This window comes from Macadamia integrifolia, chromosome 1 (genome assembly GCF_013358625.1).
Source record: "Macadamia integrifolia cultivar HAES 741 chromosome 1, SCU_Mint_v3, whole genome shotgun sequence".
Lineage (NCBI taxonomy): Eukaryota > Viridiplantae > Streptophyta > Magnoliopsida > Proteales > Proteaceae > Macadamia > Macadamia integrifolia.
This window is the reverse complement of record NC_056557.1, coordinates 8,856,792-8,872,051: the sequence shown is the minus strand read 5'-3', so window position 1 is coordinate 8,872,051 and position 15,260 is coordinate 8,856,792. Positions and strand designations below refer to the sequence as shown.

At 36.1% G+C, this 15,260-nt stretch overlaps 3 protein-coding genes and 1 pseudogene across 3 annotated transcripts; 1 reads left to right on the top strand and 3 right to left on the bottom strand.

Annotated features, from left to right (window-relative positions):
- The first annotated feature begins 857 nt into the window (after positions 1 to 857).
- LOC122076658 (GDSL esterase/lipase 7-like) lies at positions 858 to 2,434 on the top strand. Its single transcript, XM_042642078.1, has 4 exons — positions 858 to 1,120; positions 1,239 to 1,369; positions 1,476 to 1,724; positions 1,810 to 2,434. Exons 1-4 carry the CDS (start codon positions 868 to 870, stop codon positions 2,176 to 2,178), a joined length of 1,002 nt encoding a protein of 333 aa, XP_042498012.1. The 5' UTR covers positions 858 to 867; the 3' UTR covers positions 2,179 to 2,434.
- Positions 2,435 to 3,305: 871 nt separating this feature from the next.
- Positions 3,306 to 6,579, bottom strand: LOC122058873 (GDSL esterase/lipase 7-like). Its single transcript, XM_042621611.1, has 5 exons — positions 6,336 to 6,579; positions 5,848 to 5,978; positions 4,692 to 4,940; positions 4,223 to 4,544; positions 3,306 to 3,541 (listed from the first exon to the last, which is right to left on the bottom strand). The coding sequence occupies exons 1-5, from the start codon at positions 6,577 to 6,579 to the stop codon at positions 3,330 to 3,332; spliced, it is 1,158 nt and encodes a 385-aa protein (XP_042477545.1). The 3' UTR covers positions 3,306 to 3,329.
- Positions 6,580 to 8,001: 1,422 nt separating this feature from the next.
- On the bottom strand, positions 8,002 to 8,505 carry LOC122084079 (annotated as a pseudogene).
- Positions 8,506 to 11,556: 3,051 nt separating this feature from the next.
- LOC122084073 (GDSL esterase/lipase 7-like) lies at positions 11,557 to 13,398 on the bottom strand. Its single transcript, XM_042652112.1, has 5 exons — positions 13,166 to 13,398; positions 12,894 to 13,024; positions 12,356 to 12,604; positions 12,017 to 12,272; positions 11,557 to 11,902 (listed from the first exon to the last, which is right to left on the bottom strand). Exons 1-5 carry the CDS (start codon positions 13,386 to 13,388, stop codon positions 11,655 to 11,657), a joined length of 1,107 nt encoding a protein of 368 aa, XP_042508046.1. The 5' UTR covers positions 13,389 to 13,398; the 3' UTR covers positions 11,557 to 11,654.
- Between the last annotated feature and the right edge of the window lie 1,862 nt (positions 13,399 to 15,260).

The window sequence follows — 15,260 nt, the reverse complement described above, 5'->3', positions numbered from 1 at the left end:
ACACAGAGATTTAATGAGATTCACACACCGATGTCGTGTGCTATGTTCTCGGGCGAAGAAGAAGATGATTCACTATGCTGGAAGAAAAATTACAATGGAGATCATTCTCAAGAACACCCAAATCGTGGCAAGAAAATTCACCCAAAAACCCTTAAATGAAAAAACCCAAAATTTCACAACAACTTGCTCGACAAGACAATAGCAAATATATATATACTTTGCCAGTTTGCTACCATCACAAATCTTAGAAAAAGAAAATCCCCATTCAAATCGCCACCATAATATATCGAAGAAGGTCATTCTTCGAAACGGATCATGAATTCGAGACAAACATAACAAGATTCACCATTTGATGGGTCCTAATCAAAGAATATTTTGGAAATCAGAAAATATCTAACGAAGGCCCTAAACAGTAAGCTAGTAGATAATAAAAGAATGATAAGATCATTCGAGTAAGATTTTTGTGTCAGTAGTAACCTTTCAATGTAAGGCTGTGGATCCTAATCGTCTGATTATGTATGACACTTGGCCATCTATAAGTGGCCAAACATATTCTAGGAGTCCTACATGTTAGGATACAAGCCACTCTTTTATCTATAAATCAAAGAAAAACTGGTAAGAGCAATTGAGTGCAACTTGGAACCACTAGTCAAACTAGCTCTGTATATCTCTTCAACAATAAGTCCTATGCTTTCAACTTGCTTGCAACCTCACCAAAAACATAAAAGAGGAAATTGCAAATGCTTGTGGTGCATTAGCACGTGCTTAAATTTGGGTATCAATCCTTCAAAATCAATAATGGTCAAAGAAGGATCGTTAGAGTGTCTCATTTTCTTCTATAAAATCCACTGGGCAAACCCTGATAGAATGCAAGTAAACATGTCTAAAACCTTTTCTCTTTCCCTTCTCTCACTTTGTGTACTTCTCCATCCCTTCTGGGGAAAGTGCTCAAGTCCCCTTGCTCCTGCTCTCTACATATTTGGAGATTCACTTATAGATAGTGGCAATAATAATTTCCTTGCCACACTTTCAAAAGCGAACTATGCCCCATATGGCATAGACTTCCCACAAGGTCCGACAGGAAGGTTCACCAACGGCAACACTTTTGTAGATTTTCTAGGTAAGTGGCCAAAGAAATTGATCAACACCCACAAGAAAGTTTCTAGTTATAGTATATCTACTCTATTTCATCCAATTGGGTCACCATGGCATTCTCTTTCTGATCTTTGATTTTGCAGCTCAATTTCTTGGGTTACCTTTTGCTCCTCCATACTTGGGTCTTTCAGTGGCTCAGAAGAGCAACACAACGACTGGAATAAACTTTGCTTCAGGATCAGCTGGTATCCTTACAGAAACAGGAACTGCAATGGTAAGTTCTTAAATTGAGGTTTTATACATAGAACTCACAATGTGTGGAGATTTTTTTGATATAAAATGCTTCTTGGAATTTCTGATGAAATGGGTTTGTTATGCAGGGGATGAATTTAGCTCTACAAGAACAAATTAAGTTGTTCCAAGAAACTGTCAACCTTTACTTACCAGGGAACTTCAAAACTGAAGATGAGCTCATGGAGTACTTATCAAACTCCATTTTTGTTGTAGACATAGGCAGCAATGACTATATAAACAACTACCTCCTACCAGAACAGTACACCAGTAGTCATCTATATAGCCCAGAACAATTTGCTAACATTCTCTTAAAAGAACTCAAACGACATTTGCAGGTGACAGAAACAAGTTGACCCTTTACTGATTAACCTTTTTTTGTTGAGATTTAATCTGATCAATTCTGGGTTTTTACAATGGCAGGATCTTTATAATCTGGGAGCAAGGAAATTTTTGGTATTCAACATTGCCGACCTTGGGTGTACACCAGGCATAATAATTAGAGAAAACATTACAAGTGGATGTGCAGAAGAAATAAACCAATTGGCATACCTTTATGATGAGGGTTTTCCTAGTATGATACAGAACTTGAGCACTAGTCTTGAGAACTCAACCTTTGTCCAGGGAGACATTTATGAGTCGAGCCTTGCCTTAGGCCACAACCCTTTTAAATCTATTGCTGAAGCAGGGTTGTTGACAGATGAAAACCCATGTTGTACTGCAAGCAATTCAACTTTCTTATGCTTTAAAGATGTTACACCTTGCTTGGATAGGACTGTGTATAGCTATTGAGATGATGTTCATCCAACACAAGAGGTGAACCTGGAGATTGCAATTGCTTGCTTCAATAGTTCAACTATATGTACTCCAATAAATGTGCAACAGCTTGCAGAGAAACAAGAAGCAGGCACGGCTATTGATCAGCAGAGTCATTCTTCATCTTGAAGTACTATTTTGGAAGATATGAAAGTACTTAAATTTGCGTTTTCTCGTTTGGGTTCAGAAGCAATTAATAAAGAGTAGACATATATCAACCAATTTATGGCAATGTTGCATCAATCAAGATAGAAGAGCTATGCCAGTTTCAAATTGGGTCCTGGTTACCTATACTAATTGTTGGATGAAACTCCTCTACCACATGCTCAACCCCCCCCCCCCCCCCTCTTGAAGCACTGGTGTATATATTTCTCTCCTCAAAACAAGGGTCGGAGATGTCTTTTCATAGGAGAGAAGAGAGATAGACACATGGGAGTGTTGGCATAGGCCATGCTTCCGGACCGAGTTCTTTTTACCTTAGTATTAATTTCATTTAATTTAAAATGAACATTAATGTGTTATGATTGTTTTTAGGTTAAATTTGTATGGTCGTCTACCATGTGTTCTTCTTAGAATCGAGTTTCCTTTAAGCGAAGCATGGCCAAAAAGATATGTGAGATTGATTCATTAGTTTTAGAAATCTTAATCCCATGGATCCTTTATTTTTTTATTTTTATTTTATTTTATTTATTTTTTATTTTTTTTATCTCCAGCACTTTGGAGATATTCGACTTGAATCTGCCAGATCCATAGACTCCAATACCAATCCACCCTTAAGGTATAAGGATAAAATGATGTAAAATACAAGTAAATTTGTTCGATCCAATCTGATCCCAACCGATATCAACCCAATTCCAATTGATACCTGTTGAGATAAATCACAAGTTGTAAAACCTTGATATCTGTCAACAGGATTGATGCAACATTACCATAAATTAGTAGACATAAGACTTCAATTTATTATTTCATTCTGAATTCAAAAAGAAATATACAAAATTAGTTACTTTCATACATTCTAAAAAGTCATTCTGAATCCAAAAAGAAATATACAAAATTAGTTACTATCATAACTTTAAAAAAAAAAATGGATAGCTTAAGATGAGAAATGACTACTGTGAAGCTGTGCCTTATTGTTTAAGAGCAAGCTGCAACAAATTCATTGGAGTACATGGTAAAGGACCATAGAAGCAACCAACTGCAAGCAGCAGGTCCACCGTTTGTGTTGGATGGATTTCATCCCAGAAGAGATGGGTAACCGTATCCGTGCAAGGTGGTACATCTTCAAGGCATTGGTGAGTTTCACTGTTTGTGACACAACATGGGTTTGCAGTAATAAATCCTGCAATAATAGTAGATTTCTAGTGGTTAATTATAGACAGGGAGATGGAGGTCTATTGAGTTGAGTAGTGTTGTCAATTGGTCAGATCGGGTTGGTTTCAGTCGGGCCTAATCAGGCTTCCTCACATTAGGACCTTGTACCGTGACCAATTTGTTAAAGTGATCGGTCCTCATATGCTAGGCATGGTCTCACTTATAAACAGTCAGTTGGGTACTGGTCTCTAATCAGGGCTAAATGAGCTTTAAATAGGTGACACATTTATCTCTAAACAAGCTCTAATATCGGGCTTAGTAAACAGGCTCTACACGAGCTCTGAATGAGTTGTATACAGGCTTTAAACATGTCAGGGTTCTTACCTTAAAAAAAAAAAAAAATTTGTCGGGTTATTTAACAGGCTCTAAACGGACTGTAAATGGCTTTAAACATATCGGGCTGTTAATCAGCTGCTGATCTCAGTTGAGCACCCATTGGGCAGCACACTTGCACTGGGAACGATTGATTATAATCGAACCGAGCTAGAACCTGACACATTTAATAATCGAACCAGACCTGTTTGGGCTTTAAATGGTCGAGCCTGTCTGTCCGGGCCTTGATTAATTGACACCCACAGATTTGAGTACCGTGATGTATACAAGAAGGTTTTTCATTAGAAGATAATTAAAATTGCGATATGAATCTGACCTTTTAGCATAGGAATATTGCTTAAGAAGCCTGAGAGAAAATTAATGTGTTCCTGAATAATGGGTGAGCCATGAAGAGAATTGACCAGATCTTGTAAGATAGTGGGAATGCCTACATTGCCTTGAACAAAGGTTGAGCCTTGAAGACTAGTGCTCAGTTCATCTATCATACTGGGAAAGCCCTTATTGTATGGGGATACCAACTCATTTATATCATCAGCACATGCACCTGCAACCTTTTTTAATTTTGCCATGGCTGGTATACATCCAATTGGGCTAAGGTTGAATACCATAAATTTCCTTGCTCCCAAATTATAAAGATCCTGCATTTGTTGTATAACCAAAGCTGAGATCAAATTGTGAACAGGAAAAAGCTTGATCAGTAGAATGAGCAACTGTAAATGTTGTTTGAATCCAAAGACCTGGATATCCGTCGTTAGCCAAAAAAAAAAATTGTTTGTCTATATCACCTGTAAATGTTGTTTGAGTCCTTTCAAGAGAATGCCGGAGAATTGTTCGGCATTGTATAAGTGGCTACTGTTGTATTTTTCTGGTTTGAGATAGTTGTTGATATAGTCATTGCCTCCTATGACTACCCCAAAAATGGATTTGGATAAGTACTGCAAGAGTTCATCTTTGGTTTTGAAGTTTCGTGGCAAGTAATTGTTAACAGTTTCTTTGAACAACTGAACTTGTACCTCTAGGGGTAAGTTCTTCCCCTGCATAACAAACGCATTGTGTAAGAAATTAATTCAAGAAGCTCCCTATAACAAAAATCTCCAAGCTTTACTGGGAGAATTAAATTCAAATATGCTAAACTGATGATCAAGAGCATTATCAGTCTATTTTACAGTTTGAGGGGGAGGGAAATCCCCTGGGAAATGTTCTGATAGGACTAAATTTGCAAAAAAAAAAAAAGTGTGCCCAGTACCCCGTGGCTCCTGGCACTGTGGGGTTTGATGAGGGTCACAATGTAAATACCCTTATGGTAGCGTCACAGAGAGATTGTTTTCTGACTTGATCCCGCAACCACTAGAGGTCACAATGGAGTAATCAGTATGCGAATGGGACCGTCAAGCTGACATACCCACTAATATTTGACCATCTTTTTTTGAATTTTGGATTGGTTATATTAGTATGAGGATTGCCATAACAAGAAGCTTGGCCATGATTAAAAGTTACCACCTTTATTGTGAATTTTAGGTCTAAATCTCAAACTTAACATTAATACCATGTTTTTATATACAGGCTATACATTTGGTTGCGAGAGAAATTAAAGTGTAGGGAAATGAAAATTTTAAACATAAAAAAGAAACTTTTGTAATTAGTATCCCACGTGATTATATAAACTACTTATATTATCCCATGTGATTTTATAATCTATTTCTATTTCTTACATAAATATTTCTTACCATATGTAGTAGTAATACATTTTAATGTAATTTTAATCTTTTTAAACCTAAGGGATTGAGATGCAAGGTAAAGTGAAATTTAATAATTAATTAAATATGGAATGATCTGGAGTTAGTGATATAGTCGGTAAAGAATTTTTTTTTTCCACTTCTCTTCAATTCCCTTTAATTCCCCTTGCAATCAAACAAAGCCTTAGACAGTGTAATAACTTACCAGTGCAGATCCTGTTTCTCGAAGAATACCAGCCGATCCTGATGCGTAATTCATTCCGGTTGTTATTTCACTCTTTTGAGAGTCTGAAAGACCATTGTATGGAGGACCATAAGGTAACCCTAGAAACTGAGCTGCCAACAAAGATCACAAGAGTAACAATTAATAAGTTTAGAAGGGAAATGCTGGACTAGTATAGAGTAACAATGGGTGATCCAAGTAATCCAATTGCAAAAATTAAAATCACAAAGACAACAAATTAATAACTAATGAGAAGAAAATAATGAAATCTACTTATTTTCTTTTGTAAATCACTTTGCATATGTATAATTTTTCTCCTTTTTCTTCAATAATCTGTGGATCGATAAAGTTTTCATTCATCAGTGGCTGAATGATGGGATGGTCAAGCGTCGCAATGGACACAATGAATGAATTCTCATCCACCGTGGCCTTAGGAAAAGTCGATCCTTCAATTTTATTTATCCACTTACCTAGAAAATCTGCAGAAGTCCTGCCATTGGTGAATCTTCCTGTTGTACCATCTGGGAAGTCTATGCCATATGGTTTAAAGTTCACTTTCGCACTTGTGGAAAATTGATTATTGTTTCCACTATCTACTAATGAATCTCCAAATATGTAAAAAGCTGGGACAAGGGGAAGCCTTGTGCACTTTGCTAAGAAGAAATGAAGAAGTAAGCAAAGTGAGAGAATAGACATTGAGAAGGTCTTAGCCATTTTTTCTTGCATTCTATCAGGATTTTCTAGGAAGAATGAGAGACTGATATTGATCCTTCTCTACTGATTTATATATCCGAATTTTCATATTACGTGTTAATTCACCCTATGCAATTGGCATAAGTTACGCTTGTGGGATCGATTTGCCCATTAACGAAGGTCATCAGCGAGTAAACGGGAAAGCCTTGGTCCTCTGATAGCCCAGAAAAGCCTTTCTTTGAATGGGAAAGAAAAACAAAGATTGGTCCCAGTCAACGGGAAGAAAATAGAAAATAAGCTTTTATTTTCATTCCTTAAAAGTAGATTTTTTTTTTTCTTTTATGGAGTAGACTTAATGAATTTGGGTTGAAAAGAAATATATCACATCCACAAATTATTACAATGTTGATATTTTTTTTTTTTTTCAATTTAGGTATTTCTTGGTAGATGATGATTTGACGTTATGATTGAACATTAGTTAAGTTCCACCCGTTATTATTGAAGGTTAGAAATATCTTTCTTAATTCAATAGGAGGGTAGATCCTTTAGATGAAAATTGGTATGGACATTTGGTATTGATACCGAGATCTGTATATTGAAAAATTAATTGGTATATGTATCTCATTTCTTAATTATTTTTTGACAAATACTGTGGACGATAAGGCAATCTAATATTGATAAAAAAAAAAAAAGGACTGAGTTTTTCAAAGACCACGATGAACAGATTCCTGTTCACTGCGTGCCCTCGGGGCCCCTTAATTGGGGAGGGAGGTGGAATCTCAAATTAAGCAATAGCTAATCAGCCCAGAGGTAAAAATAATACCATCATTATTCTTTCAATTTCCAGCAAATGAAACAGCTAATAATGGTATAAGCAATAATCAGCCTCAAGAAGATCTAAGCTAAGACACAAGTGAATAACGAAAACAAAACAACCAAATCCCATCCTCAGAAAAAATCACATTTTGCTATACTATTGCCATAGCCAATTCTTGGGGAAAAATTACTGAGGGCCCGTTTGATAACGTTTCAAGAAACGCGTTTTTGTCGTTTCTGTTTCCAAAAACAGCAGAAACGGAGCAAAAAACGTTTGATAAAACTGTTCCGTTTCACTTATTTTTAGAAATAGAAATAGAAATTTTTACTTATTTATGATTCAAGAAACGACCCAGGCGAAATAAACTTGTTTTGCCGTTTCTGGAAACGACTTGTGGTAATTCTTTCACTGGTTACCATCGACTTCTAAAAATATGACTTATCAAACACCTTCAATTCTGTTTCTATTTCTAAAAATGGGAATTCATGTTTCTGTCGTTTCTGTTTCAAGAAACGACACAGAAACGACAGAAACATTATCAAACGGGCCTGAGTAAACATGAGTCTACAAAAACTAAAAGGTACTTCAACTTGTCAAAATTGAAATTGGCCTAAGAAGTTTCTCATCTAAGATATTGACTGAGACTTGTTACGGATCACACCCTCATATTTGACCTGGAGCCACGTCATTGCATCCTCCTTTGTGACCCTATGCTGGATTCCAACACGGGACTTGCACCTGCGGCGACGACCTACCCGGTAGCCTGGACGTTCCAGTACAACATAGAAGTCCATACCATAATTACCTGTCGAGGGATCATACTTGATCCCGAGATCGATGTGTTCCTCCTCAAGAGCTCGTATTGTTTCACCTTCAAGCCACTCTCCAGAAGTTGCATTGCCTTGTCACTCCTGACAGTAACGTAGCAAGCAATCTTTTTGTTACGTCTGATCCCAAACGATCGCACTGTGTACCTAGCCTTGGAGAGCACAGGGGTTTGTCCACTGAGCTGCTCCAACACCTTAGAGGCTCTGGTGAGACTATCTCCACTTTCTCTGACGGAGACGTTGAGCACGAGCTTCTGTACCTTGATCTCCCTCAGGGTTAGAGAGCTTCTTCTATGAAGCCATGGCTTCCAGTGACCAAGTTCGCACACTTCCGTGTTGGAATCCAGCATAGGGTCACTCCGGTACTGATACTCAAAAGTAGACTTTACCCACCGAATCGATTCGACACATACCAATCTAACCAATATGTGTCGGCAGTGGTATCAGCTGAGACCGAAACAATTACACGGTGTGTAATCTCTCTCTCTCTCTTCCTTCGTTCCTCCCCCTCCCTCTTCTCACCCTCTCACACGTCTCACCTCCTGCATCCCTCTCTCTCTGATTTCCCTCCCCCTTTCTCGAGTTTAGATCTTCTCCACATATCTTCACTTGAAAGAGCTATTCACGTGCCAATATTTTTTTGTTTTTTTCAGAAGTATCCCTCTTCACTCTTTAAATGGTATCAAGAGAGATCGGTGTTAATAGGGGTGTCAATTCCTAAACCGAACCGGTAAAACCGGTTGGATCAAATCGATAACAACACGGATCAAACCGAACTGAAGCCTTATTGGTTCAGTTCGGTTTGGAGTATTGCAACCCCAAAACCAAATCAAACCGCACCGAAAATCGGATGAACCCGAAACCAAACTGAAATCGGCTCAAAACCCGGATCGAAACTAAAACCAAACCGGTAAGAAACCGAAACACTCCAAAATTCATTAAAAAAATCAAAAATTGCATAGTTTTGTATACATTTGTATGGAAAGTCGAATCCAAACTGGACCAAAAACCAAAACCAACCAGGTTACAAATCGATTTAAGAAACCGAAATCAAACCGTACCGAAACCAAAATCAAACCGAAACCGGAATTTCCTTATTGGTTCGGTTTCGGTTTCAGCTTTCCCACACCAAAACCGACTCAACCCAGACCAAAACCGAGCCGAACCGACCAATTGACACCCCTAGGTGTTAAGCACTTAAAACGTAGATTCAAGTGAACGTCTGTGCAGGGGATCTCAACTCCTTTATACAAACATATAATATTTTAACATTTAATTTGAGCATGAGCTCATGAAATTCATAAATTCTAAACTGACACTAACGTAGGTGTTGGTGTACGATGTCTCGTATTCCGTTGTAGTTTAAACGAGAAAGTATTGGTGTAGGGGCCTCGACAAGCAAGATGACATTCCTATAGCAATTAGAGTTTTTTGCTATATATTTGTAACGATGTTTTCTTTCTCTGTAATATAAGCAATACTGAGAGGTATGAGGACAAACATCGTAACTCTATTCTCCATTGATAATGAAGCAGGATCTCATCTCACTGAATATATAGAAAATCTTACTGAACCTCATAAACCTGTGTGCATTACTTGTTTTTGTTTTTTCATTATCTTTTGCATTATTTTAGGATTATATTTCTACACGTAGGCTCATTACATATTAATTATTAAAATATAATTAGGTACGAAATTTGCACAGAAACCTATATTAATTATCTCCTCTTTTTCCCTCCCTCCGAAAAGTGCGTACGTCCTACGACCTTGAACTCTATTACGTGTGATAATTTGTATTAAATTTAATTAAAAGAAAAAGCATTATATCAATGGGATTTTTTTTATATTTAATAATATCTCAATTTTTAATTGCTCGAATCAACCCAACGAAGTTAATAACTACATTTTTAAAAGAAAAATATATTATCGAAATCCATTTAGTTTTATAATCCTTAATACGTTTTTATTTAAGGGCAATTGTACTTGTCCGTCGTCATTCAATGCGTGTTTAGTTTTTTTAATATTCGCTGGTCAACTAATTAAAATAAATCAATCGGTTCCCTCTACTAAGGATTAATTGGCATTTTAAGATTTTTTTCCCTTTTTTTTCACTTCGAAAAATTTTTCCCAAAAAACCTTTCCCTAGCAAGGTCTTAAAACTCGGAATTAGGAGATTGGATCCGCTCTTCATATGATTATCTGGTCATACATGTGAAGATCCAACACTTGTCCCAGTTTCTATCATTACAAAGGTAAAGAGGGGTATATTTAGAAGTAAAAAGAACAGATGTTGGATGCTCTCATGTACGACTAGGTGATCCAAATAGCGTATCTTTTCTCCACTCTCTTTGTGACACCCAAGAATTAAGTAAGTATATCAGTCCTACTTGGGAGATCGGTGATGTGTGTCCACCAAGAATACGATGTTATTATGTTAGTTGATAACATTTAACCTCCTTAACATGGCACAACACGTTTTAAATCCTTGAAACCTATGAACCAAAGAGGATAATATTGTGTCAAGGTTAGTAGGGGCAAGACATTACATTCTTGGATAGGTTTCAATTGATATCGATTCAGGATTGAACTGAATCAGACTGATTTACCCTTGTTTTTCAAGAAATAAAATAAAATAATATTTTAGACCATTTTACCTTTACACCTCACCAGTGGATCGATATCGGATTAATGAAGGCCAATACTGATCCAACCTAATTTGATCCAAATTTTAAAACTATGTTCCTTACTTGATTGTATGGTTAATTGTGAAGGGATTTAGACAGGATAAAACAATGGGACTTGGTTTCTACCATAAATATATATATATATATATATATATATATAACCAATATGACTTGATCAGCAGATGAAGTCCCCTCAACAACATCCAAGTCACATAACTACTAGCATTTGTACTCCTTTCCAAGAAGATTGTGGCCCTTTTGAGCGCATTCTGGCCCTTATGTGGGTCCTTTGTAAGGTTGCTAGTGTGGAGGGGGGGGGAGGCAACAGTTTTACCATCTAACAAGCATGTGGAGACTTAATAAACTATACTTATAAATAAAAATTAAAAATAATAATTGAATTATTACATGAATGCCATATTGGAAAATGGGAGAGTGTTCTCTGAGCAAACAGTATAGGGGAGCACACATATACGAACTACCGAGTGGTTTCATACATAGAGGGGGTAGAAAAGCCAATTGATGTGAGAAGGAGAAAGAGAGAAAAATGGAAAGTAAAAAACCCTAGAAATAGTCTGAACCATAACTAAAACAAACTTAGAAGATTTAAAAAATAAAACATATTCCTTGGACTTGTCATCAACCAGCTATATATCTACTAACATTAAAATAATATCAAATGGATTGATGCAACAATTTATTATTTCATTCTGACCCAAAAAAATACAAATTTAGTTCCTTTCATACCTTCCAAACAATTAAATACTTTTAAGATGAAAAATGATCCTGCTGAGAAGATGTGCCTTCTTGTTTCAGTGCAAGCTCCAGCACATTTATTGGAGTACATGGCAGAAGACCATAGAAGCAACTAGTTGCAAGCAGCAAGTTCACAGGTTGTGTTGGATGAACTGCATCCCAGAAGATATGTGTAGTTCTATCATTGCAAGGTTCTTCATCTTCAAGGCATTGATGAGTTTCATCGTTTGTGATACAACATGGGTTTGCACTAATAAACCCTGCAACAGTAAATTTCTAGTGGTTATAGATAGGGAGATAGAGATCGATAGATTTAAGTATTGTGATATGAGAAAAAATTTCATTAAAAGTGAATTAAAATCGCGATATCTCACCATTTTTAAAAGGATTGTGGTTCAAGAAATGGCTTAATGGAAAATTAATGTTTCCATGGACAAAGGTTGAGCCATGAAGAGTAGTGCTCAGCTCTTGTAACATATTGGGAAATCCCTCATTGTAGGGGGATACCAACTGGTTTATATCATTGGCACATCCAAATGTAAGATTTTTTAATTTTAACATAGCTGGTATACACCCAATTGGGCTGATGTTGAATACCAAAAATTTCCTTGCTCCCAAATTATAAATGTCCTGCCATTGATAACCAGAACTGAGATTAGATTGTGAACAGAAAAAGCTTAATCAGAAAAAAAGGGTTTACTTGTTTCTGTCACCTGTAAATGTTGTTTGAATTCTTTTAAGAGAATGCCTGCATATTGTTCCGGGGGATATAGGCGACTACTGTTGTATTGCGCCGGTAGTATATAGTTGTTGATATAGTCATTGCCTCCTATGCATACCACAAAAATGGATTTGGATAAGTACTGCAAGAGCTGATCCTTGGTTTTGAAGTTCTTTGGCAAGTAATTGTTAACAGTTTCTTTGAACAACTCAACTTGTACCTCTAAGGCTAAATTCTTCCCCTGCATAACAAACCCATTGTGTAAGAAATTCAAGAAGCTCCTTATAACAAAAATCTCCAAGCCTAAGTAGGAGAAAGATTCAAATATGCTGTACTGAAGATCATTATCAAGCAAGGAAAACCCATTAATATTTGAACATCTATTCATGAATTTTGGATTGTTTACACTGATCTGAGGATTGCCATTAGAACAAAATGCTTGATGGAGATAAACAGAGATCATCTCTAGACATTGTGAATTTTAGGACTAAACCTTAAATTTAACAGTAATACTATGTTTCCTAACTTACCAGTGCAGATCCTGTTTCTCGAAGGATACCAGCTGATCCTGATGCATAATTGATTCCGGTTATTGTCTCGCTCTTTTGAGCCACTGAAAGACCATTGTATGGAGGAACTAAAGGCAACCCAAGAAACTCAGCTGCCATCAAAGATCACAAGAGAAACAAATAATAAGATTAGAAGGAAATTGCTAATGAGAGGAAAGGAAATCTATTTATTTTCTTGTGACTATGAATAAGGTGGTTGTGGATCATATTTTGAATTTCATTTAGCCACTTACCTATAAAATCTACAGAAGTCTTGCCATTAGTGAATCTTCCTGTTGGACCTTCTGGGAAGTCTATGCCATATGGTTTAAAGTTCACTTTCGCACTTGTGGGAAGATGATTATTGTTGCCACTGTCTACAAGTGAATCTCCAAATATGTACAAAGCTGGGACAAGGGGACTTAAGCACTTTGCTAATAAGAAATGAAGAAGCAAGCAAAGTGAGAGAAGGGACATGGAGAAGGTCTTAGCCATCTTTTCTTGCATTCTAATAAGACTGTCAAATGGATTTTATAGAAAGAAGGAAAGATTGATGTTCCTTCTGTACTGATTAATTAATGATTTTCTGCGATTTAATTATACCCGAATTACGTGCTAATGCACCTTAGCAGTTGGAAGGTGTTTTCTTCTGCGAAGGTGGAAGGAGGTTTCCATCAAGTTGAGTTCATGAATTTCTATTGAAAAGGAATATACCATATGACAAATGCTTCCAGTGTTTGAATTTGGTATTTTTCTATTGGGACTTAGCTTTTCTTGGCGGAAGGTGATGGGATTCTTCATTCTTCACCGACGGTGATTTGATGTTATGATTAGGCTTTGGGAAGAATGAATGTCATCATTAACTCCCCACCCTTATTGTTGAATGTCTAAAATACCCTTCTCCAATCCGATCGAAGGTCAAAGGCTTTGGATGAAGATTAGTATCAACATTGATACCGATATATATTTAATGGGAGTAAGAAGCCTTCCAAAATTCAAGTCATGCTTAAGACATTCAAAGAGTTGAATGATTATTTATTTCAATTTAATGGGCGTAAGGTGACTTAAAATGTTCTAAGATGTTCAAAGAGTAGAATGATCAGCATCTAAAGAATGGGCTCAGGCATATATAGACAAGGAAAGAAGATTCACAGTGATGCTAAAGATATGTGGTGCAAATATTTCATTTTCTTATTACCCAAATAGAAATAGTCAAACTTCATATCATATTTTATACAAATATGAATTGATTTTTGATTGTCTGAAGAAATCCTTTATCATTAAATTTAAGACTTAGTTTTATTTTCCCTCAAACTTGTTAACCTAAGGTCTCTCTCTCATGTTTCTCTCTCCTGCCCTATCTAATTTGTCTAGACATTTCTTCTCCGCCGGCTAATAATGCCCACTTGTGCAAGTTTTGTAATCCTTAATATGTTTAAATTTATGGCAGAACTCGTCATTCAATGCATGTGTGCTTAGTTCAATTGGGGTCCAAAATTGTTTTAAAATGAGTAGATGCTGAAATTCGTCCCTCCAACTTCCATTTCATACCTATTTTATGCACTTTATGCTTGGCATGCGTAATGCATGGCACCTTTAAAAGAATTTTTTAATCAACTACTAGAACTTTTTTTTTTTTTTTTGATAAAGCTGGTCAACTACTAAAACAAAAGTTGTTAGTTCCGTCAACCAAGGGAGGCTAATGTTAACTGGTATTTTAAGTCTTTCCTAGTTCACTGAATGGTTAGTAAGGAATTGAGAGCAAATTAAACAAATTTTGTAAAAATTAAATATATGGGAAGATATAGCTTTAGCCATATTTTATTAGCTTTGCCATGACTTGCCAAATGAATTTGTTTGGAAAAAGGAAACACTTTATTTATTGAATTTTTTTTTTTTTTTTTTTTTTTTTTATGAATAAGATTGTTAATGATGTCGCAAGTGTTGTTTTTAGTCGAATTTGAAAATCACATGATAGATTTGACTCATCCATTTGCATCCTTTTTATATCTAAACCGTTTGTTTTTGTTCATAGTTATGAGAGTGCATAATAAAGAGTAAAGTATTGGTATATGTATGGACATACACGGGTTTAGTGGTATATAATTGAGCCTTTGAAATATAATCCAATCATAAAGAATCTTAAAAAAAAAAAAAATGAAGAAGAAGTAGAAAACCCTAGAAATAGGTTGAACATCATAACAGAGTCATACAGTAAATAAAATAAATTTAGTAGAGAGAAAAAAAGTAAAAACAATGTCAACTGGATTATGCAACATTATCATATACTGGTGGATATATGGCAACATTATTAATTTATTCTGAATCCAAAAGGAAAACTACAAATTT

Bases quoted from the DNA above. Each gene is read 5' to 3' on its own strand.
- LOC122058873 (XM_042621611.1), bottom strand. From the start codon at position 6,579: ATGGCTAAGACCTTCTCAATGTCTATTCTCTCACTTTGCTTACTTCTT. The intron at 5,979-6,335 runs GTAAGTGGATAA...CTTTGTTGGCAG, and splicing joins GACTTCTGCAGATTTTCTAG to CTCAGTTTCTAGGGTTACCT. The intron at 3,542-4,222 runs GTCAGATTCATA...CTATTATTGCAG, and splicing joins CAATATTCCTATGCTAAAAG to GATTTATTACTGCAAACCCA.
- LOC122076658 (XM_042642078.1), top strand. From the start codon at position 868: ATGCAAGTAAACATGTCTAAAACCTTTTCTCTTTCCCTTCTCTCACTT. The intron at 1,370-1,475 runs GTAAGTTCTTAA...TTTGTTATGCAG, and splicing joins CAGAAACAGGAACTGCAATG to GGGATGAATTTAGCTCTACA. The intron at 1,725-1,809 runs GTGACAGAAACA...TTACAATGGCAG, and splicing joins AACTCAAACGACATTTGCAG to GATCTTTATAATCTGGGAGC.
- LOC122084073 (XM_042652112.1), bottom strand. From the start codon at position 13,388: ATGTCCCTTCTCTCACTTTGCTTGCTTCTTCATTTCTTATTAGCAAAG. The intron at 13,025-13,165 runs GTAAGTGGCTAA...CTTTGATGGCAG, and splicing joins GACTTCTGTAGATTTTATAG to CTGAGTTTCTTGGGTTGCCT. The intron at 11,903-12,016 runs GTGAGATATCGC...TTACTGTTGCAG, and splicing joins CCACAATCCTTTTAAAAATG to GGTTTATTAGTGCAAACCCA.